A 27,994-nucleotide genomic window follows, 5' to 3' on the forward strand; every position below is an offset into this window, starting at 1 on the left:
CTGGAAAGAAAATGGACAGAATCCTAGACTCCCGAGAGTTCGCCCGCAGTCCCACGAAGGGTTCGCACTATAAATGCCTACGGGTCTCCACCACCTGGAGAAAAAGGAGCAAGTCCGGTGGGGCTGGCAGCCACACAGGTAAAACTAGGGCAACCCTACCCTCCTCCTGTCTACCCTGAGCAGAAGCTGAAGGTGCAACGCGAGCGGGCTTAAGCTGCCACCCAGCGCTCAGCTGCCACCCAGCGCTCAGCCGCCCCGCCTCCCAACGGCGGACGCCACCGCAGCCAGTTCCAGCCCGGCTCAGCCTCGCGGGGGCGCTCACGCCTCCAGGCGGCGGGAATTGGACCATGGCGGCCCCCGTAGCCAGACCGTAGTTGCCGCTGTCACCGCCTTTTCCTCCTTTCCCTCAGTTCCTTTTCACTTCCGGGGTTGTTCTAGATCCGCTGGTTCCGTAACAACATCCCGTTGGCTTCCCTCAGGCGGCGGGACCTGTGTAGTCGCCTCCCCCGGAGCGCCTGCCCGCCTGGGCTCGCGCGCTCCACGGCCCGGGCCGCCATGGCCACCAACCCGCAGCCGCAGCCTCCGCCGCCCGCTCCTCCGCCGCCGCCGCCACAGCCACAGCCTCCACCGCCGCCGCCGGGCCCTGGGGCTGGCCCCGGAGCGAGCGGGCCGGGCGGCGCGGGTGCGGGCGCCGGGGACCCGCAGCTCGTTGCCATGATCGTGAACCACCTCAAGAGCCAGGGGCTCTTCGACCAGTTCCGCAGGGACTGCTTGGCGGACGTGGACACCAAGGTGCGGGGCTGGGACGGCGGGCGGCGCGGGGAGCGGGGCCCCGCGTGCTCCGAGGGGCGGCTTCCTCAGACCCGACCCTCGCGACTCTGTCGCTCACAGGGCTCCTTTTGCAGCCGCTTCCTTTTTCCTGACCTGCAGCGGTGTGCCATGCACTCTGCAAGGCTTGGAATGTTCATTCATCCCCGTGTTCCTTTCGTAGGCTAGTGTTTCTTGAATACCTACTATGTGCCAGGCACTGCTTGGCCTCTGCAGTTACACCGCTGTGGTAAGCAAGACCAAGTCATTGTTCCTAGGGAAGCTGGTTTGGAAGCACTAGGGAAAACGGGACTCGGTTTAATGGTTCATTCTTATTTCTCGTGATTTATCGCTCTATTAACTTTGCACCCAAGTTGGTTTTTGCCCTCCTAAAGTTTCTTCGGTTGTAAAAAGCCACAGATTTGGCGTTTGCATACATCGTAAAGTGGTCATGGAGTTATTTGCAATGTGTTTTGCTGGCTGTTGGGGGGGCGGGTAAACATGCAAAGGTAGGGAGGCAAACCTGGGCAGACAAAAAAAGTGGGTTGGGGAGATAGTACTGTCGTTTGATCTCTAGCAATGACTGCCTGATTTAGTAGTTAGGTCAAGGCAGTTTGCTAAGATGAGAAGAGGCAGAGAGAGATGGAGGTAGAGAGAATGGAGCCGTTCAGTGGGGAAAGCGTGGAGGAGACATGACAGCAAATGCTGAAGTGGAAGAAGAACGGGGGTCGGGGTGGGGTGCGTTAGGAGAGTGAGCACGGTAAGGCAAGAGTCAGCAACAAGGTTCCGTATCCAAAAAGAAGGGGAACGGAGGAACCCGGTACTGTCCCAGAAAGGTGCTTTAGCGGAGTGAACCGAGGATGCAGGAAGGAGCAGTCAGTCAGTGAAGTTGGTGAAAAGCTACAGGAGTGTGTCTGGAAGCAGGTGAAGGGAGAGGTGTTGGTTTCTAGTGTGGGCTTTTTGTTGCTTTAATTTGGTTTAGTGTATGTATTTGGTTTTGCTTTGAAGTGGGAGGGTCCATTTGATTGGAACTATGATGATGGAAGTTTTTTTTCCAGACTGGCAGATCTGAAGAACCTGGTTCCCCTAAAAGGCGGGTGTTTACAGCACCTGCAAATCCTTGGCCTTGAGGTCGACTGCACACTGTTCTGCCATCTCCTCTAGAGAAATTCCTCCTAAGTACCTAAGGATATCTTCTCCTTCAAGGACTCTGCTGTTGGGCCCATTCCCTTAGCCTTTCTAAGGTGTTAAAGGTTTATTCACAGGGACTTTAGTTTATTAGGGTGTGTATAGGAAATATAATCTTACTTTACTTAGGGACTATCATGACCATATTTTAAAAGCATTGCTATTGCGTTTTGAAAAATGTTTTAATGAGAAAATATTAGGCATGGTTAGGTAAATATTTCCCCATATAAAGCTAGTTGTTTACAAGCAGCAAGTGGGTATTATACTTTGATGTTCTCAGAAACCTGAGGGTCTGTGTTGTCATTGTGTATATTGCATATAAAAGTTAAGTTTTAATATACAGATGAAGGAGGTGCAGTCTTCCCAACTCAACCTTTTATTTATCCCATCCCTACTAATTGTTACTACTGTGTCTCCATAGTATCCCTGCCAAAACTCTCAAAAGTAGATTATTAAAATGTTCCTTGGGGGAAAGAAGAGAAGTTGGTATGACAGTCTGAGAAAAACTAGTCCCTTCCTTCTCTTTAAACACACACATTAAAGTGCTGTGTTCAGTAGTTCACAGTGGTTGACTATAGGCAGTTTCATACAGTTCAGCCTTCTGCTCTGGATAGAGAGCTGAGGGCCCGCAGAACATTCTTCTCCAGGTAAGAGAAGCTTGAAGCTAGAGAGGAGCAGAACTGAAATGACATCTTCTTCCCAGCGAGTGGGCACACAGGTGCGAATAGTTACTGAAACTTTCTATAATCACTCAGTCTCTCTTCCCTTCCATCCTTGACTTTCTCCTCCCTTCTAGCCTTCTCTTCCCTTCCTCTCCCTTAGATAACAATTGTGTTGGTTTTAATTTAAAATATTTGTAATTAAGTCAAATTTCTATTTTTTTCTAAAATGTAAAAAGAAAAAGAATACTACCTAGGAATGTAACATTTATAACATTTTAATGAGTAGGCCAACATAGAGGTAATAATCCCTATTCGTACAAAGGACTATCACTTTAATAGAACTCTTGAATCTCATCTGCCACTCATGAAGTCTTATATTCTTCACAATTGAACCCAAAAGACTGTCCTGCTTTCTACCCAAACATATAGTGTATAGGCTCAGTTAACATGTGTAAGAATCAATACACTTGATAGCTTCCAGATGCTGTCCCAAGAACAGAGTGTCCACCTCAGTGTATCCACACAAGGATGAGATAGATGTACAATGTCTACTGCCACTCCTGGAGCCATATAACGCAGTCTAGTAAATTCTGGATCTCAACAAAATTGTTTGGGGGATTTCTAGTACTGAGAAATTATTAGTGCGTTTGAGCAAAGGGTCATGATCTGACTTATATTTTAGATGAGGTAGTAATTCATGATCTACTTTGGACAAATGTTTTGATGACCCTAACTTTAGAACATTTAACGTACTCTCCTAAAGATGGATGTGAGTTAGGCTTGGGTAGGCAAGAATACCAGGAAATGAGCCGCCTTGGAGCATGGGGGAAGAGTAGTAGGAAAGAGATTCTGAACACCCTCTGATGCTGGGGCTTCTGGTGGCATCTGCAGACTTTGCTTATCAGAAGAACTTGTTGATGCTAAATTTAAGGCAGGATCTGCCATGTAACACAGGCTAGCCTTGAACTCAGTGTGTAGCCTAAGTAGACCTTGAAATTGCCATCCTCCTGCCTCGATGATGCAAATGCTGAGATTACACACATGTACTATCATACTCTGCTAATGGAAAAACTTAGAAAAAAGAAAATTTTTCCTTTGGGGGAAGTTGAAATTTGAATTTATTTTGAGAGGACTAAAAAGCTAAATATATTCAAGTCTAATAAACACTTGTTAAAAGAAGAAATATACATTATAAATACTAGGGAGAAAGACATTTTCATGTTGAAAATTTCATGACTAAGTGGAGAAGGCCATAAATAAGTAACTGGGCAACTTTCTTGGGAAAGAGAAAGTAGACAGCAGCAAGAGTTGGAAATTGGAAATGATACTAGGATCTTCAATTCTGTTGTGAGGTAGGTACCTAGTTATTGGAGGACAGCGTTTTAATTACTTATCTGCCAAGCAGTGTGGACAAGAGCAGGGCTACACTGTAAAGGAGGTAAGAATTTCTGCTTTTGCAAAATACAGTGCCCTGCAAGAATTGTTGAGTGGTGGTATGTATAGAAGATGGTAGGAGCTGTGAAAGAATGGCTGTATAATAAGCCTGCGTTGGATGTCAGAATGACCTGGGATAGGATGAACTCTGAAGGTGAGAACTTTGTCAGATGGACAGGTAGAGGGAATGGGTATATGAAAATGGGTTGCTGGGATATATGCTTTTAAAGGAGAGAGGGAAAAGTGGCACAGGATGATACTGTGCTACTTTTCTTAAAAATCATTCTAGGTCACCCAACTATACTGAAGGAAAAAAAGACAGAGAGAGGAAAGATAACCTTGAATAAATAGGTAACGGGACTGACTGAGGCACTAACACAGAACCATTTCTTTCTTTCCTTCCTTTTTTTCTTTTCTTTCTTTTTTTTTTTTTTTTGAGATGCTTTCTCTTTGTAGCCCTTGGTGTCCTGGAACTCGTTCTGTAGACCAGGCTAACCTCTAACTCAGAGATCCACCTGCCTCTGCCTTCTGAGTGCTGCAATTAGAGTTGTGCACCACCACCGCCCTCAGAACCATTTCTTGAATAGGGATGACTTGATTTCATTTTCCTCCTCCTCCTCTTCCTTCTTTTTTTTGGGGGGTGGGGGGTAGATGTGGGGATAGCAGTTCTAAGCCTTGGACACTGTGCACCTTTTGAGCTGGTTAGTTCCTGTAGGGTCTGTCCTGAGCTGTGTAGAATATTCGATAGCATCCTTGCTCTCTCCTCAGTTAAGATCTAAAATGCTTTAGACATTACCAAATGCTTGCTTTCGGGAAGAGAGCTTAAAATCACTTTTGCTTGAGAACTACTTTTACTTCAGATTTGGATTATGGTTCATTGGTATGTCCCTGAGTAATTTCCCTTGAGTCTATAACTTTTACCTCCTATCTTACCAAACTGACTTCCATTATTTTAGTCATTGCATACTTTGCCAGGTGAGTTGTGTGTCTGTTTATGCTCAGCTAGTGAATCCCTGTGCTCATATGTATAATGAATTCCCACTCTCCAACCTCCTTGTGCCAGCACCAGGTCCCAATCTGTGTTTTCATTTCTGTTGCCCTTGTGCCCCCTTCAGCTACTAAATAAGACTACCAGTATATAGTCCCAAAGCTTCTGACCTTAGAGTTTTCTAGTCCCCTTATTACTTTCTTGTGTTGTTGGCTCTGGCCACAATGAAGGCCAGTCTCCTCCCTAGTTACATCATGCAACTTTGAAACCAATTTTCCAGGTCAAATGCCACATTCTCACTCAAGACTTCTTTCTTGGGCTTTGCTGCCTTTCTTTGTTTCCAATCCTCCAATATTAACATTTGTGTCTTGTTTCTCCTCTTTTGTCTATAAAAAAAAAAAAAAAAATTGTCTTCTCTATCTTACTTTATTTCCAAACAGCTTGTCTTAGACAAAATAGGCAGTATTTGAAAGCTATAACTGAGAAACTTTCTATCGACACTGTAAGAAAGAAACCTTAGGCCTATTAAATGTACTAAAATTATTGAACCAGTTATCAATTTGTATGAATTAAAGGTTTCTAGCATTTATGATTTTTTTTTCTTCTTTCTAGCCTGCCTATCAGAATCTGAGGCAGAGAGTTGACAACTTTGTTGCAAACCACTTGGCAACTCATACATGGAGTCCGCACCTTAATAAGAACCAACTGAGAAACAATATCCGACAGCAAGTTCTGAAGTAAGTCTGAGTAGAGTGCACAGGTTCAATTTAACATGCTGCTTGCTACTTACTTTGTCAGAAAGCAAACAGAAGTACATTCTCCTGATGGCAGTTTTGGAAGGTTGATGTGCCTTCGTCTAGTATAATTTTGGAGTATGGTCTCCTCATTTCATATTTCTCCTATAAATTTTAACTCTTTTCTTGTAGTGGCATATCTTGAAGAAAATTTGTCCAAGAAAAGTCTCTATGTAAATATTAATAGATGCAAATGCTATGATGTCCTAGACAGTTATACTCATAACAGTTTTTTTGTTTACCAAACAGAACATGATAGAACCCTAAAATTTAAAAAAAAAAAAAATTGCTTATTTGAAGGTGTTTTGTTTTCTAAATATATAGTATGTAGCCAAAAGAAAATACATTTGATCTGTCTGGTCATTTTTGTACCAGCATAAGAAACAAAGAATAAAAACTGCAATATTTGAAAAAGTCTGGAATATTTACTTTTTAAAAAGGACAAACTTGATTTACAATCTTTCACTTGTTTTTGAATATAAATATTTGCTAAGACAAAAAGACTTTCTATCCCAGTTGTTTAAAGAGTGCCTATTCTTCCTGCTTTGACAAATATTTATACTCAAGAACATTTATAAAATATGGCTTTAAATAGGTGAGCAATCTAACTCAAGCCTATGTAGTGTGATAGTTCTAAGCCCCAGAAATAAAAATTCACTAAAAAGTCCATTTAGCCCCAGGTAATACTAGAAACCTGGAGCCTGGGAGCTTAGACTGTGTCTCCCTGTGCATAAGAAAAGGAAATAGCACCAGCTTTGTTGTCTATGTTTTAAAAGCTGTTTGAGAACCTGTAACAGAGTCCAGGTGAGATCAAAAGATGCCATCGGAAGGCTGCTTAATACCACCTGTTGGTAAAAAGTCAAAGCTGTTTCCTGAAAAGAAGATGCTAGAAGGAGTCTATTGAGTGGCAGGGCAAGAAGGCCCCTTCTTTCCACAAAGGCCTTCAGTAGAACAGCGAGCAGAGCAGCACCGCAAAGAGAGCTGGAGTGGGGTGGGGGTTGGGGGGGACGGACACGGGACACTCCCATTTGTATGCAATGCTGCTGATAATCCAGGGCTCTCTTTCAACGCTTTCTAGCTGCTGCCCTTCTCACAAATGATTGCATTGCTTCATTACCATCTGTTTAAAAGGCTCTGGCAACCTTTGTGCTGATCCAGGCCACAGGATGCTACAAATCTTGCACTGTCTTATTGTCCCATGCTGAGAGACTCAAGCAGAAGACTGGTTTTCTGGAGTTTCATGTATACTTTAGTGTTCAAAATCTGTAAGATGAGGAAGCTGTCATTTATTTTATTGTAGGCAAAGGAAAGGGAAATGTGAAAATCAATCACTTAAGATCCTGATACCAATAACAGACATCTTTACCACATTTTCATGCCTGGTAAAAAGTAAGGAAGCCAATGATTATGGCAGTGGTGAACACTGGTGCTGGCTTCCTCTAGACTAGAGACTGAGAAGGAGAACGGCTGTATTCTGGATAACTTAGCTGCTACTCTTCCTGAGGTTTCTGTAAATTTTCCCCTTGTTATCCTCTGGTTATGGAGCTCAAAGAAAAATGTTGGGAGTAAGTTCTCCCTTCCACTATGGGATCCAGGGATTGAACTCAGGTCATTGGGCTTGAACAGTAAGTGCTTTTAACCCCTGAAATATCTTGCTTGCCCCATTTGCAAAGCTTTATGTTAGTGATAGTAACATATTAAAGCTTTCCTTTTCCCTAGAGAAGTATTTGTTTTGTTTTGTTTGTGGGGGGGGGGGTTGTTTTGTTTTGTTTTGAGGCAGGGTCTCACTATGTAACTCTGGCTATCCTCAACCTCACTCTATAGATCTGGCTGGTCTCGAACTCACAGAGGTCTGCCTGCCTCTGCCTCCTGAGTGCCAGGATTGAAAGCATGCATCATTGTATCAGGCTTAGAAAAGGATTCTTTAGTTGCATGCAAATGAATACTGTATGGATGGACTAGTTATAGAAATAACTAATCTGAAGCAGGTTTTCATAAACACACTGGAGAAAATACTCAGCTGATTGACCAAGGTTAAGGCATTGCAGTTGCCATTTGTGTAGCAACTTAAGACAGATCAATGCAGTAGCTTATCTTTTGATTCAGGAGGAAGGAAATTTTTATTCTGCTTATGTATTCATTTACAACGCAGAATCTGAAAATGTTGAATAGCTTTCTGTAATGATCTTGACAGAATTTTAAAAGAGAAGGACTTGATTTGATTTATGTATTTACTTTTTTTTTTTCAGTACTAAGGGTTGGATCCAGGTTTTCATAAATGCAGAATAAGCACTCTGTCACTGAGTTACTTCTTTTTAAAGGGTATCAGTATGTAGTCATGGGTCTCAAAGTCTGTATGTAGCCTAGAATAGCCTGGAACTGGAGTGCTAGAATTACAGGAACTGACTTCACCACCATGCCTGACTTCAGCCCTCTTTTATTTTCTTTTTATTTTGAGAAAAGTTCTCCAAATACCCGAGCTGGTCTTGAACTCTTGTCCTGAGTTTTCCCTATTGCTCAGGCAGGCAGTAAGCTTGTGACTATCTGCCTCAGCCTCCTAAGTAGCTGGTATTATAGACATGTACTACCAGGCCTGCATAACTTTAACCAGGAACATATCTATTGTCAGCATTTGTCTTTACCTGTGGACCTAGAGCTGAGACTTTCCTGTCTGAGGAAGCAGCTAGGGAATACCCCAAGGCAGGGAGCCTACAAAGAGCAGTGGATCAGTACCTCTGGACAGAATTTTATATAAGATCAGAGCTGATGTCTGTGGGAAGAAAGACTACATTTAGGAGTACTTTGTTTACAGGACAAGAAGCCAAAACATAGGCAAACAGAGAAGGCAACTGAAGCAGTATTTTTAGGTTCAGTGGATTTTATTCTTTCATTTTGTGCCTTTGTGCTTATGCCTTACAGCAGAACTTTTTAATGATTCTTTCTGCTGTATTTGCAAGTCACCTTTAAGGGGACAAAAAGGACACCTTTAAGATATAGCACTGTTTTCAAGATTTGTGTTCTGTTTTTTAATCTTAGAACTTTAAAAGGCAGGTAACCTACTTTGTTGCATGTCAGCTCATTTTTCTTTATGTCCCACATAAATAGAATTATAGTACCACATGGCTGCAAAGTGCCTTAGGAATTGAAAATCCAGTCCACCCTCACTTCAGACAGGTGCACTCAGAAACAGCATCTGACAGTTTAAAGACCAACTCCTTGCCCATTCTATCCCTAAAGATGGAGGCCAAGAAGCAGGTGACTAATGCTTCAGTCTCTCAAAGCTGTCCTGGGTCTTTGATTCCTCCTGGTGCATTCTAGTGTTCTTAAATCTATTGTGCTCAGACGTCATTTTACAGAAGTGCTGCTTCTGTCCTTGCCACTCCTCTGTCTGCCTTGTGATGTTCTTTAACGTGGAGCCCCTTTCCTTCCTTCCACATCTATACAAATCAAGACTCAGCTCAAATGGCTTCTCTTAGTGGAGTGGTCCCAACTTACCTTGGACATAGCCAATAATCCTTTACTCCTCTCTCTCCCCTCAGGACATGGTGTGAGTTCATGCCTAAACTCTTGTACTTCAGTTGTCTCAGTCTCTAACCAGCATTCAGGGCCCAGGTCTGGTTTGTAGCTGCCTGGTGGCCAGCATGGTGCCTTTTGTGTAGAAGACATTCATAACCTACCTCTTGAATGACTAAATCATCCTGTTTTATAGCAGGAAGGTAATAAAAAGAAAGCCAGACATCTTGAGTTTTATTTTTGTTTTCCTTGTTTCTTGTTTCTTAATTTGATGAAATTATACTTTGTGTATATTCTTCACTTTAACTGGAAACTCTAAGACTTATAAAAAAAGTTTATATTTTCTATTTTTAAAAAAAAGAAAGTTTCAACATTGAGAGATTTACTTTAGGCCTGGAACTCATCAGTCGTGAGGTGCTCTTGTGTTCCAGGGATGGAGGATGAGCGAAGCACCACCTCTCTTGTGTTCTGTAGTGCTGAAGCAATTTCAAAGGCCTTTTATATGTGTTAGTTTTTCCACCAGTGATGCATTGGTGGATCGTTTACAAATGTCTTTGTAGTATAGCATACCTAAAACCACTACTGTATTAAACCGCCCAAACAGACTATTGAAGGTTGAACATATCTATAGTATATGCTGTTTTATTTAAAATATTTTATGCAAATAATATAAATTATTTCTTTTCCTTTCTGTGAATTACCTGTATTTCAGATCAGGAATGCTGGAGTCTGGTATCGACCGAATTATTTCTCAGGTTGTGGATCCAAAGATCAACCACACATTCAGGCCTCAGGTGGAAAAAGCTGTGCATGAATTTCTGGCCACACTGAATCACAAGGAGGAAGCTACTGGCAGCACAGCTCCTGACGACGAGAAGCCGGACTCTTCCGTCATTCCCCAAGGTGCTTTGCTTTTACTCTTGTCAGTTGCTGTGCTCTCCTTGATCTGGTTGCCTACCTAGGGACGTTTGGTTCTTTAATACCTTGCTCCACTTAGCTACTCAAGTGAAACTACATGTACCTTCAGTATTGCTCAGATTCGTCAACTGGCATGACATTTCTTCCTTGAAATTAATTTTAAAAAGCATTTTAATAATTATGAGTTTATGTGTGCATGATCACTGTAAGAGAGGAAGTAACTGGAAAAAATTAGTGAAGACATTCTTCTCACAACTAGAATGTTCTCAGATTTATTGGTACTCTTCCTATAAGACACTGTACTCAGGAGACTGAAATTTGTGAGTGTGTATGCCAGCACTATACCTGAAAACCTACAGGAGCATGCATTGCTGCCCAACTTCTAACAATGGTGTGTTGTGTAGATGAAGTGGATGGGTGTGCTTTTTGAATGAATTTACTTGAAGCCTTATCTTCTCGTTGAAGGTGTTCCTGCTCCTGGGCCCAGTGCTAATGTAGCCAGTGATGCCATGTCAATCTTGGAAACCATAACTTCTCTTAACCAAGAGGCTAATGCTGCCCGAGCTTCAACAGAAATGTCAAATGCCAAGGCCAGTGAGAGAGTACTCAGAAAACTCTCATCTCAGCCCAGCACTGACATCAGCACTGACAAAGAGAGAGGCGCAGAGGATGGAGCTGATAAAGAAAAGGCTACCCCTGATTCTGGAGCTGAGAGCGTAGAAACTGCTCCCAAGTCAGAAGAACCTAGTGATCTCCCTTGTCCAGTGGAAGAAACTAAAAATCACACGAAAGAGAATAGCTTACTTTTACTGAGTAAGGATGTTCAACAGGAAAGCAGTGACCAAAAAAATAAATCGGTGGACAAAGGGGAAAAGAAACCAGACAGTAATGAGAAAGGAGAAAGAAAGAAAGAAAAGAAAGAAAAGACTGAAAAAAAAATTGATCACTCCAAAAGGAGCGAAGATACGCAGAAAGCAAAAGATGAGAAACAAGCAAAGGACAAAGACATAGAGAGCATGAAGCTTCCTTCTGAAAAGATCAACAGCAGAGCCAGGGCTAGCGAGGGGACAAGAGAAGGTGCGTGCACTCATCCATGTTTCTTTCAAGAGCAGGCTGTTCCTCAGGGGAAGAGGAACAGTGCCACATTTGGCTTTGGATTTTAATGATTTGTTTTGATGCTTCCATGTCAGACTTGAAAACTTGTAAAACTATAAAAGTAATAAGCTGGGCATGATGGCACACAGCAGTAATCCCAGCATAGTGCGTGATGATTGCAGAATCCAGACCAGCCTGGGCTAAATAATCAGGCCCCATTTGGGCTAGGGGGAAGAGAGGCAATTAATATTTATAATTTCTTTTCTATACTGATGTGTCTGTTCACAAAGAAAATTAACAGAAAAGCTACAAACTTGTGTTATCATTTATGTTCACACTGTTCCAAGCAACTTAAGCTGTATGTGCTAATCTTCAAAATACCAGGTAGTAATAATCAGTTACTTAAAATTTATACTTGTACATATCTTTACATTGCTAATTAAAAGTTATTTTTGCAAATTACTATTTTACTTTTGTATTTTATTAAGATAGCTGCCTTTCTGATAGCTGATTTCTTTGACATCTATTTAAAGCAGGAAATTTTTCATATTTAGGGCTTAGGTTTTGAATATGTTCTAATGGCTAGTTGTTTGTTTCATTTTCTTCTTTAAGATTGCTCCTTGATGGATTCTGATGTAGATGGCCTCACTGACATCACAGTTAGCTCTGTCCACACCAGCGACCTTTCATCTTTTGAAGAAGACACAGAAGAGGAAGTTGTCATGTCTGATAGCATGGAAGAAGGCGAGATTACATCAGATGGTAATGCACTTTTCTCAATGTCTCTACGATGTTTCTATTAAGCATTATTTGTGTTCTGTTCTAGTGCCTACTTCTTGACAGAGTGTGGCCTAGCAAGAGCCTGCTACCTTGTAATTGCAAGATTGGCTTCTGACTGAACTGTAGGGTTTCTATCTAATCAACCTTGTACATGTTACTACAAACCTTAGTTCTCCATGGCCAGGGCCATCATCTCAGACTACTGCAAGACAGAAAGGAGATAGTGCACATAGAGCTACTTTTGTTATGTGTAAAGGACACTTAGCAGAAGAAGTACAAGCTAGAAGACTGCCCTCACTTCTGGCACCAGTTAGAAACTAAGAAGTCCTAAAAGAAACCTTCTGATTGGTTTAATAAAGAGCTAAAGTCAGAAATGTCCCAAACAGGAGCTCTATGCATATTCTCTCTGGAATTGTGGGCAGTTTTACTTCCTTGACATGTATTTCTATAATAGGGATAATATATGATCAACCACAAAAGTTCACCAATACTTTAGTTTGAAATTTTTACTTGGGCTCCAGGATATAGTCATAAAGACTTACTTGCCCTTCTGTCTCTAGACCCTCAGGAGGACTTGCTGCAGGACCCAGCCCCCGTCCCCCTTTCCTAACCATGGTAGACTTTAATTTGACCTCAAGAAAAGCAGGCAAGCAGAAACACACCAATCAAGTACATCATCCTGAGAGCATAGAGATGACCTCACAGAAGCCTAGGACAAATGTCAGATCTCTCTGGACAAAGCTGAAGTCTTTATATACAGTTGCTTGTCAGCTAACCCTTTCTAAGTGCTCACAGTCCAGGGACTGTGTCTTAGCTCCTGCAGCACTGGCAGGAGGCACAACGAAGGGAACAAAGCTTGAAGTATGCCCAATCCAAAGTCACAGAGCCACTAGCCAAGGCAGAACCCAAACCTGAGTCTACTTGGAGCTGGTACATCATGCTGCTCTTTGCCCTGGCATACTCTTGCTAGTAGGCAGCATTCTTTACATTTCCTCCTAACTTTGCATAGGATGCCTGTAGCCAGCTCCCAAATAATGACACAGAGACTTTTTATTAATTATGAAAGGTTGGCCTCAGCTGTGGCTTGTTCCCAACTAACTCTTAAAACTTAAATTAACCCACTTATTTTAATCTACGGTCTGCCACATGGCTCATTACCTCTCCTCAGTACTGTACATCCAACTTCCTTCTTCTCATCTAGCTGGCAAAACTCTTGTGTCTTCCTTCCCAGAGTTCCTATCTCTCCCTGGAAGTCTTGTCTATCCTCTCCTGCCTAGCTATTGGCCATTCAACTCTTTATTAAACCAGTCAGAAGGCAGTGAAGAAGGACAGAGACACATCTTCACACAATGTACAAAAAGATTATCCTAACAGATGCCTAGGGAAAAACTCAGGGAAAAAAGTAGAACTAACTCCACAGATAATTTTCTTAGTCTTCGTGTCTTTAACTTTTATGTGTTTCTCCAGGAGAAATGAACTTATATATTCAAAGTAGGATCCAGCAGTGCACCCTAACTGATGTTGGTCCTCACTGTACTGCCCATGAGGGAAGACTAGTTCCCGTCCTGAGAATTTCCCCTCCTGAGTGATTTCTCTACTCTGCTGATGCTTTGGGGTCTGTTGGGATGCTTTCTTGATTGGGGCTAGATTTTATGTGCATAGGCTCTAAAATATAAGAAGCTCACTAAGGGCAACAAGTAATAGGAAATGAAAACATTCCTTTTTTTCCATTTCTACTGTGTCAGATGGAAAGATTGCCTTCCTAATATAGAGGTTTTAGTTTAAGGTGTAGGAACTGTGATTCCTGCCTTTTCCCTGAATTGACAAGTAGGCATTAAGATGTCAAGTGTGAGCTGGGTGAGGTGGTGCACAGCTTTATTCCCAGCACTTGGGAGGCAGAGGCAGGCAGATATCTATGAGCTCAAGGCCAGCCTGGTATAATGAATTCCAGGACAGCCAGAAGACCCTTCGTCCAAAAACTAAAATAAATAAAAAAAGATCTCCAGTGTGGGTTTTTTTTTGGTTTTTTTTTTTTTTTTTTTTTTTGGTTTTTTTTTTGGTTTTTTGAGACAGGGTTTCTCTGTGTAGCTTTGCACCTTTCCTGGAACTCACTTGGTAGACCAGGCTGGCCTTGAACTCACAGAGATCCACCTGGCTCTGCCTCCCAAGTGCTGGGATTAAAGGCGTGTGCCACCACCGCCTGGCTTCCAGTGTGCTTTAAAGTGCAGCTTCAAGTGAACTTCCTCGATAAGGACAAAACCATTCATATCCGGTCTACTGACAAACGAGAATTAACTATTTGTCAAAATACATCATTAAAATAACTGGGAGGAGCAGAAGGCTAAGGGGACTCCTGGCTTAATAAACCCAAATGGCATAAAGAGGAAGGGGAAACTTCAGTTGAGACTGGCAGGAACCATCCAGTAACCTCTGAGTGGGTCCTTCCCATCAGATCATACTCAGGTAAAGGCCTCGCAATAGTGAGTCCAATAAAGTGTTACTTGGCTTCCGTGTTGAGCCTGCAAAAGCATGCTGCTCCAGGTGCAGAGTGGAGCCTAGTTCTCAACATGTCCTGCTTATTCTTTGTTAAGATCAGTTCTGGCAGCTTTCATCTATACTTCATTTTTCATTTAGTAACACAAGTACTTACAGTGTCTAATTTTTCTTGGTCAGACTTTATATGTGAAGTGATTTGTAGTTTTTTAAAATGTCAACTTCTGAACTTTCTCATGCAGACAGCCCTTTGGACCTTTAAATATATTTGAAGTATATTGGTGTTTTTTACTGCTTATGTGACATGTTGATGCTGTTGCTAATTACAGAAGCACTCATTCTTTATATTGACTTCTTTCCAGATGAAGAGAAAAACAAACAGAATAAAACAAAAACTCAAACCAGTGATTCTAGTGATGGAAAAGCCAGAAGTGTACGGCATGCCTATGTTCACAAACCCTATCTTTACTCAAAGTACTACAGTGATTCTGATGACGAACTCACAGTAGAGCAGCGGCGGCAGTCCATTGTAAGTCCAGTTGATCCCTTGCTGATTAGCAGTGGTCCTCCACCTTCCTAGTGCTGTGACCTTTTAATATACAGTTCCTCATGTTTTAGTGACTCCCAACCAAACCATAAAATTATTTCATTGCTACTTCATAACTGTAATTTTGCTACTGTTATGAATTGTAATGTGTAACCAGAGGCTTCTCCAGTCCTGCCCAGCCCCGCAGTCAGGACGAATCTCTCCCACTAGCATCCTACAGCTGCTTGATCCCAAGTAAACACACAGTGGCTTATATTATTTACAAACTATATGGCCTATGGGTCAGGCTTCTTGCTAACTAGCTCTTTAATTTTAAATTAACCCATTTCTATTAATCTGTGTGTTGCCACATGGCCGTGGCGTTACTGGTCTGCTGGCGTGTTGCTCCTTGGGTGGCGGGCTGGCGTCTCCTCCTACTCTCCTTTCTCCTTTCACTATCTCCTGGATTTTCCCGCCTGGCTCCATCCTGCCCTGCCATCGGTCAATACAGCTTTATTTATTAGCCAATGAGGGTAACACATATTCACAGCATACAGAAAGACATCCACAGCAGTAATGTAAATATCTCATATGCAAGATATCTAATGTGAGACCCCTGTGAAAGGGCTGTTTGACCCTCAAAGGGATCACGATGCCCTGGTTGAGAACTGCTATGATTTAGCCTGCTGCACCAGGTTGACAAAATTTGAGTAATAGTCTGTCCAAGATACTAGTATGCACAGAGCAGACATGGCCTTGCTCTCAGGGAACTTGCCATGGAACTACATAGACTAGACACAAAGGTGATTATATCATTGTTACTATAATCAAAAGTGAAAAAATGCAGCAGTGTTTTTCATATTATGAAAATGCTTGTTTCCATATGGCTCATTTCATATAAAGATACAGTGTGCAACTAGTCTAGTATTGAGGGAATGCAGTCCACTGATTCCCTGGATTTGAAAATGCTTCCAATTATCAAGTCCCATTCAATTAATGATAGATTCTTAAACAAAATTCATTGGTTCTTAAATGGCTTACAATTTAAGAAGCATTAAAATAGGAAAAGTTTCTTATTTCAAAATGAAGGGACATTGCAGAAAACACTACAAAGTGTGATTGCTAGCTAGCTTTCCTTCTAGGCTTATTTCTTAGAGAGAATATTGGGTAAGAGCTGTACCTGCTTAGGATTTTTGAAATTTTGGCTTGGAGCTCTGAGCTAGAAAGGAGTGGTAAAAATAACAAAACAATGAAAAGTTTTCTCTTTTTTTTTTTTTTTTTTTTTTTGAGACAGGGTTTCCCTGTAGCTTTGGAGCCTGTCTTAGCTCTGTAGACCAGGCTAGCCTCAAACTCACAGAGATAGATCCACCTGCCTCTGCCTCCCAAGTGCTGGGATTACAGGCGTGCGCCACCACTGCCCAGCATGAAAAGTTTTCTTATCTGTGCCTTCTATCATCTGGTAGCTGTCAAAATAGAGCAGTCATACCAGTACCTATGTACACATAGTGTATGTCTCCTTTTTATTTGTTTTTATGATTTATGTGTATGTTTTGCCTGTGTGTGTATATGTGTACCTAGTGGCTGCAGAGTTTAGAAGAAGTTGTTGGATCCCCTGGAACTGGAGTTAGTGATGATTGTTAGCTATCATGTGGATGCTAGGAACTGATCCTGGGTCCTCTGTAAGAACAAGTACTTTTAACAACTGAGCCATTTCTTTAGCCTTATGTATGTGTGCATATCCCACTGATGTGTAAGACCATCGGAAGAGCAAACTAAAACTTTGTTAGCAGGGGCAGCTTTGACTACTTGGATCACTACTTCAGAGGTGCACTCTCAGGTTTTTTTTTATGTTCTCTCAGAATGTCTTTGCTTTTACCTGATAATATGTCAGGCAATTTTATGGTTTTAGGCTAAAGAAAAAGAAGAGAGACTTTTAAGAAGGCGAATCAATAGAGAGAAACTTGAAGAAAAACGAAAACAGAAAGCAGAGAAGACGAAGTCTTCCAAAGTGAAGAACCAAGGTATAGCAGGTAGTGCTGCTATTTGAGAGTACCTTATGCATGCCATCATTTTCTAGTTAGTCTCATATTGCTTGTGGCATATGCACATAGAATAAAGTGATCTGTTCCTAAGTGTGGAAGCAATTTATCCTGCAGTAGTGAATGAATGGACTTCAGATAAGAGTAGTTGAGTGTTTCTGATGAAGATCGTACAGCTAGCCTATACCTTACATCATCTTTGCTTTTTCTCTTTCCTTTTCTGTCCTTCTCTTTGATGCTGGGGATTGAACTCAAAACCACAAACTTGCTCGAGCTGTACTTCCAGCCCTTGTGCTGACGTTTATCTAGCAGAGTAAATATAACAAAATTAAGGTCTGTTTTTCCTAGCAGAAGTTGAGACCCATTAAAGGTATTTTGTGTTTTAAAGTAATTATAAAACCTTAATGCAAAGTAAATATAGCATTGTTACAAAGCTGTCTTTAAAGTAAAGCTTATTTATTTATCTATGTATTTATTTATTTGTTTATTTCTAGGCAAAAGTAGTGTGGACCTAGAAGACTCATCAACCAAGACTTCGGAACTGAAAGCCCCAAGAATTAAAGAAGTCCTTAAAGAACGGAAAGTTTTAGAGAAAAAAGTAGCCTTAAGCAAAAGAAGAAGAAAAGATTCAAGGTACATTTTTATCTGCTGTGTTCTAATTGTCAGATTAGTGGCGTACTTCCAGAAGAGGGCATTGAACGTGGTCATAGGCTGTCTTAAAAAGTAGCCAGGTGTGGTAGTGTACACCCTTAATCCCAGTACTTAGGAGGCAAAGGCAATGGGATCTCTGAATTTGAGGCTAGCCAGGTCTTCATAGAGAGTTTCGGGGTATCCAGGGCTCTAGAAAGAGCCCATATCTCCCCATTTAAAAAAAAAAAAAAAAGTCCTTTTCACTTAGTCACTGCACATTGATGGGTTTGTGAGTTTTTGTGTTAACTGCCATATCTATTTAGCAAAATAATGCTCGTATGTTCACTCCTGGGTCCCATGAGCTCCCCAATCATGCTTTTTTTTTTTTTCCAGTCAGATTTACAATACTAGGCATGTATTTCTTCTTAAAGATCAGGCCTTAAATCCAGCCAAAATGTGATTAGTTACATCTAGAACATTCATGCCACTATTGTACCTATAAGCATGTCTTGCCATGCTAGTCATTATTGTAGCTCACAGGGTCCACAACTTTGTAGGACTGTAGATGACTCCCTCCATCCCCAGGAGCCTTCTGGCACTATGAAATCTAACCAGCAGGAAGATGCTTTCAGAGTAGTACCAGCTTGATGTCTCCATGTCCTGGGACCAATGTGTGTGGTGTTTTCAGTAATAGGATATTACTGTCAACTTATGGTGGCCACTGAGATTGTTGGCAGTCGTCTATATTGTATTGGGCATCTCTGAGACCCCCTCCCAACCAACAACTTGAGGGGAAGCATCTCATACCTGGTACTACGTTTTTATTTGGCAACCTGTAGCTTCTAGGGGGAGCATTATCTTCTGTGGGTCCCAGGGATAGAACTCAGGCCACCTGTCTTGGCAGGAAGCAGCTTTACCTGATGGGCCATCTTGCTGACCTTAACATTCCTAATCTAAAAACAGAAACTGATGCACTCATGAGAATGAGTGCTACTTTGTGATAGAAAATAATTGTAGTGGGGGAAAAAGAGACTGTAACAGAAAAACAGAATAACGAAAACAACAACCTGTCAGGGAAAAACAAAGAAAGAAAGTGGTCATAGAAAGTCTCACATTGAATATAGATGTTACTATGTGTTTATGATGGTCTTGGAGTTCGTTTTTATCTTCTTTCACTGTGTTAAGAATATAGCATTTTAAAGTAACATTTTAATTAATTTTGTGAAAATCTGATAGAAGCTTTAGACTCTACCCCAGAAAGTATAGAGACATAAGCATGAAGCTTTCCCTGAGTATCAGAGAGTGGAGTTCATGGGCCCCTGGAAGTACTAGTGAAGTATCTTGTCTGGGTCTATGGTAACCACTTACTAACTGGTTGTATCTGTTCACCAGTCTTTTCAGGATCTGTTTTTTAACATCATCCCACCATTTTTCCCCTTCACATAAAGTCAGCTTCTTTTAATTTTTTAAGCACTGTATTGTCATTGCTAGTTGTTTAAAAATTACAAAGGCAGAGAGACTTCTGAAAGTAGCTATGATGTGATGTGAATGATGAGCTACAGTTTTAGTGTTCTATTATATTATAATTTTTTTTAAGTTTACTTTTTAAAAATTTTTTTATATGTATATGTGTACACATGCATTTATATGTACCACATATATGTAGGAGCCTTTGGAGATGGTGTTAGATCATCTGGAACTGCAGTTAAAGTGGTTGTGAGTTGCCATGTGGGTGCTGGGACCCAAACCCAGGTCCTCTAAAAGAGCAACAGATGCTTTTAGTGGTTGAGCTCTCTCTCCAGCCCATCTTTGCAACTACGTAAATTAATCATAAACTTCAAGACAAGCAGATTTCCAGAATTCAGAGAGAGTAGTCAGTTCTCAGGCTTATTGTACCCTGTTCATCCTGCTCTGAATCAAAACAGCCTCCCTGCTTACTCAAAAGATGTGAGGCATTCAAATGTCTGCATAGCAGATGTAGTGTTCACAATGCAGCACATTAGGAATTGTCCTTGTAGCATGTTTTCCTTTAGCACCAGGAGCAGTTCCTGCCACAATTGGATTGGATTTTGCTCTCTGATGACTAAGAGTAAGGTTTAAATGAAGTGAGAAGTCACAACAAAGAAAAGACTTTCTTTCAACTTTCTTGTGACATTCTTAGATTCAGATTGGAAATTCATATTTGATATATTGCCCTCAGGAATGTTGATGAGAACTCCAGAAAGAAACAGCAGACCGAGGAAGAGTCCAAAGAAGCCCTCAAAACTAGTGAGGTACGTCTTAATGCTAGGGGTGGGTCATTCATGTTCCTTGGCAGTGAAACAGCATAATGGGATCTTTTCTGTATTATGTCTTAAAAACCACTCTGTTCGGCATTCTTAAGCTTTGTCCCATTTTTGGCCTGAATTCCTTGTTGTGATAAGTTGATGCATATGATTTTGTTTCGTCTAGGTAGGATGCTCTCTTCTGTACCCTCTTCACCCTGTTTCTTATATATAGCAGTAACAAAATTGTCAATAAGAAAGAGGAGAGAAAGCCAAAATTGCCTTACCAGGTCCTCTACTTTATCTCTTTGGTTCCTGTCCACATTCACATAGAAGGGGAACTATGCTAACAAAAAATAATTTTTGAGACTTTGCTCACTTTGTGTTACCTCCTAGGCTTTATAATTATTTAATGATTGACTATTATCATACTGAATGGATACATTCTCATATACACTAGCAATAGGTTGTGTTTGACACTAAGATTGTTCCAAAATGTGCTGATTTTAAATTATGAAAATAAGCCTGGTTATGGTGGTGCACACCTTTAATCCTAGCACTCTAACACTCTAATCCCAGGAGGCAGTGGCAGGCAGATCTCTGAGTTCAAGGCTAGCCTGCTCTATAGAGTAAGTTCCAGGACAGCGGGGATGACACAGAGAAACCTTGTCTTAGGGTAAAAATACATATAGTGAATGCATTTCTTCCCTGTGTTGGCTTTTTTTCTTGGGACAGATTTTGGTTTTAACTGAGTTTAAGTCTTTATTTGTATAAATTTATCCATAGTTTTATAGCTAATTAATTCATGATGTTTCTGGGACAGAGACACTAATAACTTAGTAATTGTTAATGGCCAGTAAATTTCTTTATTCAGAAACTAGAATCATATTTAAGCATACATCCTGATATGTTACTTAAATATGTATATTTAAATGTTTAGCTTTTTATGGAAATTATCTCATGAAGTTTTACATGTTAATGCACTAAGTGTCAAAACTGGGGTGGAGAGGAAAGTTCAGGTACTGTGCATGTGCCCCCATCATCTCCCCATAACACATGAACATATATATGTATATGCTTATGTCACATGTATATGCTTACACTGTTACTCAGTTACTATGCATACATTTGAGATTTTATAAAGAGAGTATACAAATAGTCTAAATTCACATGGCTTCTATAAGTGATTTGGGTTTCTAGATTTAAAAATAAGCCTTTACTTCTTCATCAACATGTATATTCTTATACTGAAAAGAATACTTAGCTTGCATTTATTAAGAACTATTGGGTGTTAGTGAACTATAGTCATTTATAGAATTGAAGACTTCCTAAATGCATGGACCAGTTAGGTGGAATAACTGTTCTATAAAGCTGGGAAGAATGTAAGACTCAGTGTGATCATCTAGACACTTCCCTTGCAGTGAGTTTCAGCTTCCTGGTATCTAATACCTACCAAGCAACATCATCCATGGATCAGAGGAAGTGCTTCAGGAAGTCTAGAGCTCACATACTAAATATACCCAATAGCAAGTTTGTATATAAAATATGTCTCATAAGAACCCTCTGCTTTCTGACAGCACTGTGAAAAAGAAAAGGCCTCCTCCAAGGACCTGAAACATGCTCATGGGAAAGGAGAACCAAGTAAACCTGCCCGGAGGCTTTCAGAATCTCTGCATCCAGCTGATGAAAACAAAACTGAATTGAAAGTAGAAAGAGAACATAAAAGACGGACATCCACCCCCGTTGTAATGGAAGGAGCTCAGGAAGAAACAGAAACAAGAGATGGAAAAAAGCAAGCAGAACGCTCAGAAATTAATGTGGATGAACCCCAGAAACAGAAAAGCACCCTTAAAAATGAAAAGTCTCAAAAGAAAGATGAACCTGAAACACATGGGAAAGGCCTGCCTAAAAAAGAGGCAAAATCCACCAAGGAGAAACCTGAGAAAGAGAAAGCTCAATCAGAAGAAAAATTGTCTTCAAAACACAAATACAAAAGTGATGGTGTGCATAAAATAGGTGATGAGACTGAACTTCACTCTTCTGAGAAAGGTGCAAAAATAGAGGAAAATGCTCAGAAACAAAGTCAGCAAACCAAACTTTCTTCCGATGATAAAACTGAACGTAAAAGTAAACACAGGAATGAAAGGAAATTGTCAGTATTGGGCAGAGATGGAAGGCCAGTTTCTGAATACACTATAAAAACAGATGAACATGCACGTAAAGATAACAAAAAGGAGAGGCACCTGCCATCTGAAAAAGCCAAGGCAGAGCACAAGTCAAGACGGTCAAGCGACTCTAAACTGCAGAAAGATGTGGTAAGCTCCAAGCAGCACGGTGTTGCATTGCCGAGAAGAAGCGAGAGCTGCTCTGAGGAGAAGTATGACACAGACTCCGCCAGCACCACCGCCGATAGCAGTTCAAAGCCGGAAGAGCCTCATAAAGAGAGGCGAAGAGTGAAGAACTTGTTGGAAGAGAAGCTCGTGTTAAAGTCTAAATCAAAAGGTCAAGGCAAACAAATAAAAGTGGCCGAAACAGAGTCACAAGAAGGGGTCACAAAGCAGGTGACAGCTCCAAAGCCTGACAAGGAGAAGACTACAGAAGACAATGACCCAGAAAGACAGCGCAAGTCCAAACTTGAAGACAGAGCTTCAGAAGAAACTGTGGTTGAACCTGCATCAGAGAGTGCCGCACCTTCAGCACATGGTGCTCAGAAGGACTCTGGGCACAGAGCTAAGTTACCCTTGGTAAAAGAGAAGCATAAGGCCGATAAAGACTCCACCTCCTCCAAAGTTGAGAGGAGGCTCTCAGATGGGCACAGGAGCAGAAGCTTAAAGCACAGTAATAAAGACATGAAAAAGAAAGAAGAAAATAAACCAGATGACAAGGACGGTAAAGAAGTGGACAGCAGTCATGAAAAGGGCAGAGGGAATGGCTCAGTCATAGAAAAGAAATTAAGTAGAAGGCTGTGTGAAAACCGAAGGGGAAGCATATCACAGGAAATGACCAAGGAAGATAAGTTAGCCACGACCCTTTTAGGCACTGCCAGTAGTTCTTCCCTGCAGAGACCAAAAAAAAGCAGTGAAACCACATTGATCCCTGAACAAGAGCCAATGGAAATTGATTCTGAGGCAGCTGTCGAAAATATGTCTGAACTGTCTAAATCCCGGGACATCAGCAGTAATAGTTCTCAGCAAGATACTGACTTTGAAAATGTTACAAAACATAAAGCTGTTGCTGGGGTTTTAAAGGATGAGTTAAGAGCTTCCTCAGTAGATTCAAAACCAGTAGCTGTGACCTGTAAATCCGGGCGTGGACTAGCAGTTACCAGCAATTCTGAAAAGCATGCTGACCATAAAAGCACCTTGACCAGGAAAGTGCATGTCCAAAGTGCTACATCAAAAGCAACTAGGGAGAGAGAGCCAGTTCAACGAGGAGCCCATGACGTAAATGTAGATTCTGAAGGGAGTCGGAGAGTGCTCTCTAGGGCCCCGTCAGAAAATGAGAGGGTACAGAAGAATATGAAAGGCACATCCAGAGCCAGTGAAGAATGTGGCACTCAAGGGGATGCTTCTTGTGAATGCTCTACAGACTCAGACCTCTCATCATCCTCAGGCTCCACTGTTGTACCTCAGAAAGAATCTCATGATTCAAGTACAATTCCTCTAGTTGACAGAGAAACCATTTCTGAAGGTGGCACAGCTGGTGCCTCCCTTGTAAATCATTCTGATAGCCCTAACCAAATTTTGACTATTAAGAAGTCAGAAGTCCATAAGACCAATGGTAGCAAAGAAGGTAGTGATGGCTCCACAGCAGATATGCCATCAAAAGCAAACCTTGGTAGCAAAAGGCATCTTTCTGAAGATGGCCAGGCCACATTGCTGTACAGTAAAGAAGGCAAAGCAAGCCTACCTCTTGCTGGCAAGTCAATGGGCATGACTGGGGAATGTAAGAACATTAGCAAGCAAAGGAACTTGATGGGCACAGCCAAAAAAGAGAGTGATCTGAACGTAGAGCCTGATGTAAAACAGGACAGTGCTGCAGTTGAGAATGTAGTAGACCTGAGTACAAGAAAGGAGGCTGAAACAGTCAGACGTAAGCATAACAGAGATCCAGATGAAAGTAAAAAAGTACCAACTGATGTTGAAAGGAAGACTGAAAACAATGAGGTAGACACCAGTGCTAGGCGTGATACTGCCTCTGTGTCACAGCAAAGGCATGGGAAAATGGAGAGGGTGGCAGCTGGATCTGGTAGACGAGACAAAGCTTTCATTGCTACTAGTACTGAAGGGAAGGACAAAGGCATCATGTTAAACCCCGTGAAGGCTGGGGATGCAACAACCACTTCAGAAACAGGAGCGAAGGGGATGGCCTTACCTTGCACCAGTATTGAGGCAGACGAAGGCTTCATAATGGGTGCATGCCCTAGAAACCATCTTCTGCAGGTTGGGGCAGAAGCCAGTGAGTGCACTGTTTTTGCTGCAGCTGAAGAGGGGAGGGGTGTTGTCACAGAAGGGTTTGCTGAAAGTGAGACTTTGCTCACAAGCTCCAAAGAAGGAGAAAGTGGAGAGTGTGCTGTGGCTGAATCAGAAGACAGAGTAGCAGGCCCCTTGGCAGCTCATACAGTTCAAACTGAAGCCAATGTGAACAGTATTACAACAGAGGAAAAAGATGATGCAGTAACCAGTGCAGGCTCTGAGGAAAAGTGTGACGGTTCTTCATGTACAGTTGAGGGGACTGCTACTTTTATTGGTGAAGTTGAAAGCGATGGAGCCGTTACAAGTGCTGGAACAGAAATAAGAGCAGGATCTGTGAGCAGTGAAGATGCTGTTGGCTCCCAAGAAAATAGGACACAAGTTGATCCTAAAAAAGAAACAGAAGGCACTGTGACATGTACTGAAGCCAAAGGAAGAAGTGATAACTTCCTTTTCTGCTTGGTAACTGGAGTGGGAACCCAAGAGCAACGTGTAGTTACAGGTGCAGATGTGGTCCAAATAAATGATGATAAGCCTCGAGAGGCAAGTGCCAACCAAGAACGAGATGGTTCTGGAAATGATGGTACAGAGGGTGAGAGTGCAGTCACCAGCACAGGCATTACTGAAGAAGATGGGGAAGGGTCAGCAAACTGCACAGGCTCAGAAGACCGCAGTGAAGGCTGTGCCATAAGTTCTGAAACAGAAGAAAATGCAGAGAGTGCAATGGACAGCACAGAGGCCAAAGACATTGCTAACATACCTTTGGTGGCCGCTGGTCCCTGTGATGATGAAGACATTGTGACCAGCACAGGTGCAAAAGAAGAAGATGAGGAGGGGGAAGGTGTTGTGACTAGTACTGGAAGAGGAAATGAAACTGGACATGCCTCAACTTGCACAGGGCTAGAAGAAAATGAAGGAATGTTGGTTTGTGAGAGTGGAGACGGGGGTAGTAAGAGTGGCCCTGCAATAGAGCGTGTGGATGCTGAGGCTGGGGCAACTACTATGAATCCAAATGACAGTAATGTTGATAGTATGAGTGGTGCTGAGAAGGACGTCAAAGACACTGATATCTGCTCCAGTGCCAAAGGGATTGTGGAAAGCAGTGTGACCAGTGCCTTTGCAGGAAACAGTGATGGGCCACCAGTTCTAGGTGGTAGTGATGGTCCTATGGATAGTGCAACTTCTCATCACAATGATAGTCAGCTTACCAGGAAAGAAATGGTGGAAGATACAACTATTTCCACTGGGTTAGTCAGGGGCAGTGATGATGTTCTTGTATCTGGTGCAGTTCCAGAATGTGAAGTTGGCCACATGTCACCCAGGGAAAAAGATGAAGGTATCATCACTTCTGTAGAAAATGAAGACTGTGATGGCCTTATGGCTTCTACAGCCAGTTCTGATATTTCCAACAAGGACAGCTTAGCTGGGAGTAAGAGCCAAGGCAATGGCTTGATGATTTCTACTAGTACAAACGATTGCACCCATCAGATTAGTGCAATTATAGATGTGAGAAGAGGGCATTTGTGTACTCTGAACACTGAAGAAAATGTGGAAGGCACAAGAATACACATGGAAGGATTTGAGGCTCCTATGCCCAGTGCAATTTCAGGTGATGAGAACCAACTCACTTCTGCTAGCAGAAGTGAAGAGAAGGATGAATGCGCCATGATCTCCACAAGCATTGGGGAGGAATTCGAAGTTCCTATTTCCAGTGCAGCTACCATCACATGTGCTAAAAGTGAGCAGCCAGTTGCAGCAGTTGAGGAAAGCACGCTAGGTCCAGTCTTGGTAAGCACCGAGGACTTTGAGGTACCTATGCCTAGTGCTCCCACTGAAGCTGCAAGTCCTCTTGCCTCAACCAGCAAGGAAGAAAAGGATGAATGTGCTCTCATTTCAACAAGCATAGCAGAAGAATGTGAAGCCTCTGTCTCCGGTGTAAGTGAAAATGCACCCTCTGTTACAGATGGGAATGCAGTTATCTCAACAAGTTCAGTGGAAGACTGTGAAGGCTCTGTGTCCAGTGCTGTCCCTCAGGAAACAGCCTGTCCTTCAGTCATACCAGTAGAGGAGACAGGTGACACTGCCATGATTTCCACCAGCACCTCTGAAGGACGTGAAGCAGCCATGATTGGTACTGTCCCTGCAGATGAAGACCAGGCCACCACTGTGAGAGGGGAAGATTTGAGTGATGCTGCCATTATCTCCACTAGCACAACAGAGTGTGTGCTGATGTGCACTAGCCTAAGCAGACATAAAGAGAGTCAGCCAGCCACACACAACCCAGAAGGAAATGGTGGTCATTTAGCTACAAAGCAAAGTAAGTGTGAACTACCCATGCCCAGCCTCATGGCTGAGAATAACTGTCAGTGCCCTGGGCCATTCACAACAGTCAAAGAAGTGGGCCCCTTGATGGCAGTGAGCACCAGGGTGGGGCATGATACACTACCAGTCTGTGAGCCCTCTGCAGGGCAAGGCCAGCCAGGTACTGCTTCATGCATAGGAGAGGAAGAGAGACATGGCAAGGACTGCCCTGGCCAAGACCTCAATTCAAAAGAAAGGAATGCATTGCTGAGCTCTGTTCAGAGGGAGAACAAAAGTGCAGAGGCAGAGGCAGCAGGAGACAGCACAGCTAGTGGTCTAGCAGGAAGGGGCTCAGAAAGGAATGCAAACTCGGTGTCTGACAAATTGTCTGAGACTAGCTGTCTGAGAGGACCAGAGCAGACATCTGAGGACTCCTCTGGCAGTAGTCACTGTCTGGCAGCAGGAAATACTGGTGCTAAAACTGATGACATGCTGCCCATCAGAAATGCTGCATCGGAGTATCCTTCTGACCAGCAGGCACCTGAGAACAACTTGAAAACTACCACCAAATGTATTACAAGCCAACAGTCAAAAATGGCTCCTTCCCACACAGCAGTCCTTCCAGCTGCCTGCCTTGTAACTCCATCTACTCCAAAACGGGAGGGGGGCTTGGCTGCAAAAAGTGACCACAGTGGCACATGGACCAGTGAAAGGTCTGCTGAGAAAACAGGACACTTTCCTGGTAAAAGGCAGTCACTCCACAGGGAAGGAACCCTTGATGTCACTGTTCTTCCTGCGGAGAATGCATGTGGCATAGGTGAGAGTCCATTTATAATTACATATTCTAACACTTAACCAAGGTGATTTTATAACATCCTGTGTTTTAAATATTAAAACTAGACCAGTGTCATGTGTCAGTATAGAAGAGGCAGGAGGCTGAGGGCAGGCACCTAAACGTGTTTATCTTCATGACTGGCAAGTTTCTGAGCCATCTTCTGGTTTCTTGTTTGTTTGTGCCTTGGTTGGTTGCTTGCTTTGGTTTGGTTTGGTTTGGTTTGCAGTATCCTGGGGATTGAACCCAGGGCCTCTT

At 42.3% G+C, this 27,994-nt stretch overlaps 1 protein-coding gene across 10 annotated transcripts in view; it reads left to right on the forward strand.

Moving 5' to 3' along the window:
• The first annotated feature begins 437 nt into the window (after positions 1 to 437).
• The window catches only part of Bod1l1 (biorientation of chromosomes in cell division 1 like 1), a 54,984-nt gene continuing 27,427 nt past the window's right edge, over positions 438 to 27,994 (forward strand). For 6 of the 10 annotated variants that reach the window (XM_036200178.1, XM_036200185.1, XM_036200181.1 and 3 more), the window contains exons 1-10: positions 438 to 792; positions 5,692 to 5,816; positions 10,099 to 10,289; positions 10,770 to 11,381; positions 12,012 to 12,161; positions 15,035 to 15,201; positions 17,108 to 17,228; positions 17,732 to 17,870; positions 20,068 to 20,140; positions 21,709 to 27,721. In XM_036200178.1, the coding sequence (XP_036056071.1) occupies positions 556 to 792; positions 5,692 to 5,816; positions 10,099 to 10,289; positions 10,770 to 11,381; positions 12,012 to 12,161; positions 15,035 to 15,201; positions 17,108 to 17,228; positions 17,732 to 17,870; positions 20,068 to 20,140; positions 21,709 to 27,721 (7,828 nt within the window). In that variant the 5' untranslated portion in view covers positions 438 to 555. The remainder of the gene's footprint in view (positions 793 to 5,691; positions 5,817 to 10,098; positions 10,290 to 10,769; positions 11,382 to 12,011; positions 12,162 to 15,034; positions 15,202 to 17,107; positions 17,229 to 17,731; positions 17,871 to 20,067; positions 20,141 to 21,708; positions 27,722 to 27,994) is intronic. The other 4 variants (XM_036200180.1, XM_036200184.1, XM_036200188.1 and 1 more) reach the window with 2 other exon arrangements.

The sequence above is a fragment of the Onychomys torridus genome, chromosome 10, assembly GCF_903995425.1.
Source record: "Onychomys torridus chromosome 10, mOncTor1.1, whole genome shotgun sequence".
In the NCBI taxonomy this organism is placed as follows: Eukaryota; Metazoa; Chordata; class Mammalia; order Rodentia; family Cricetidae; genus Onychomys; species Onychomys torridus.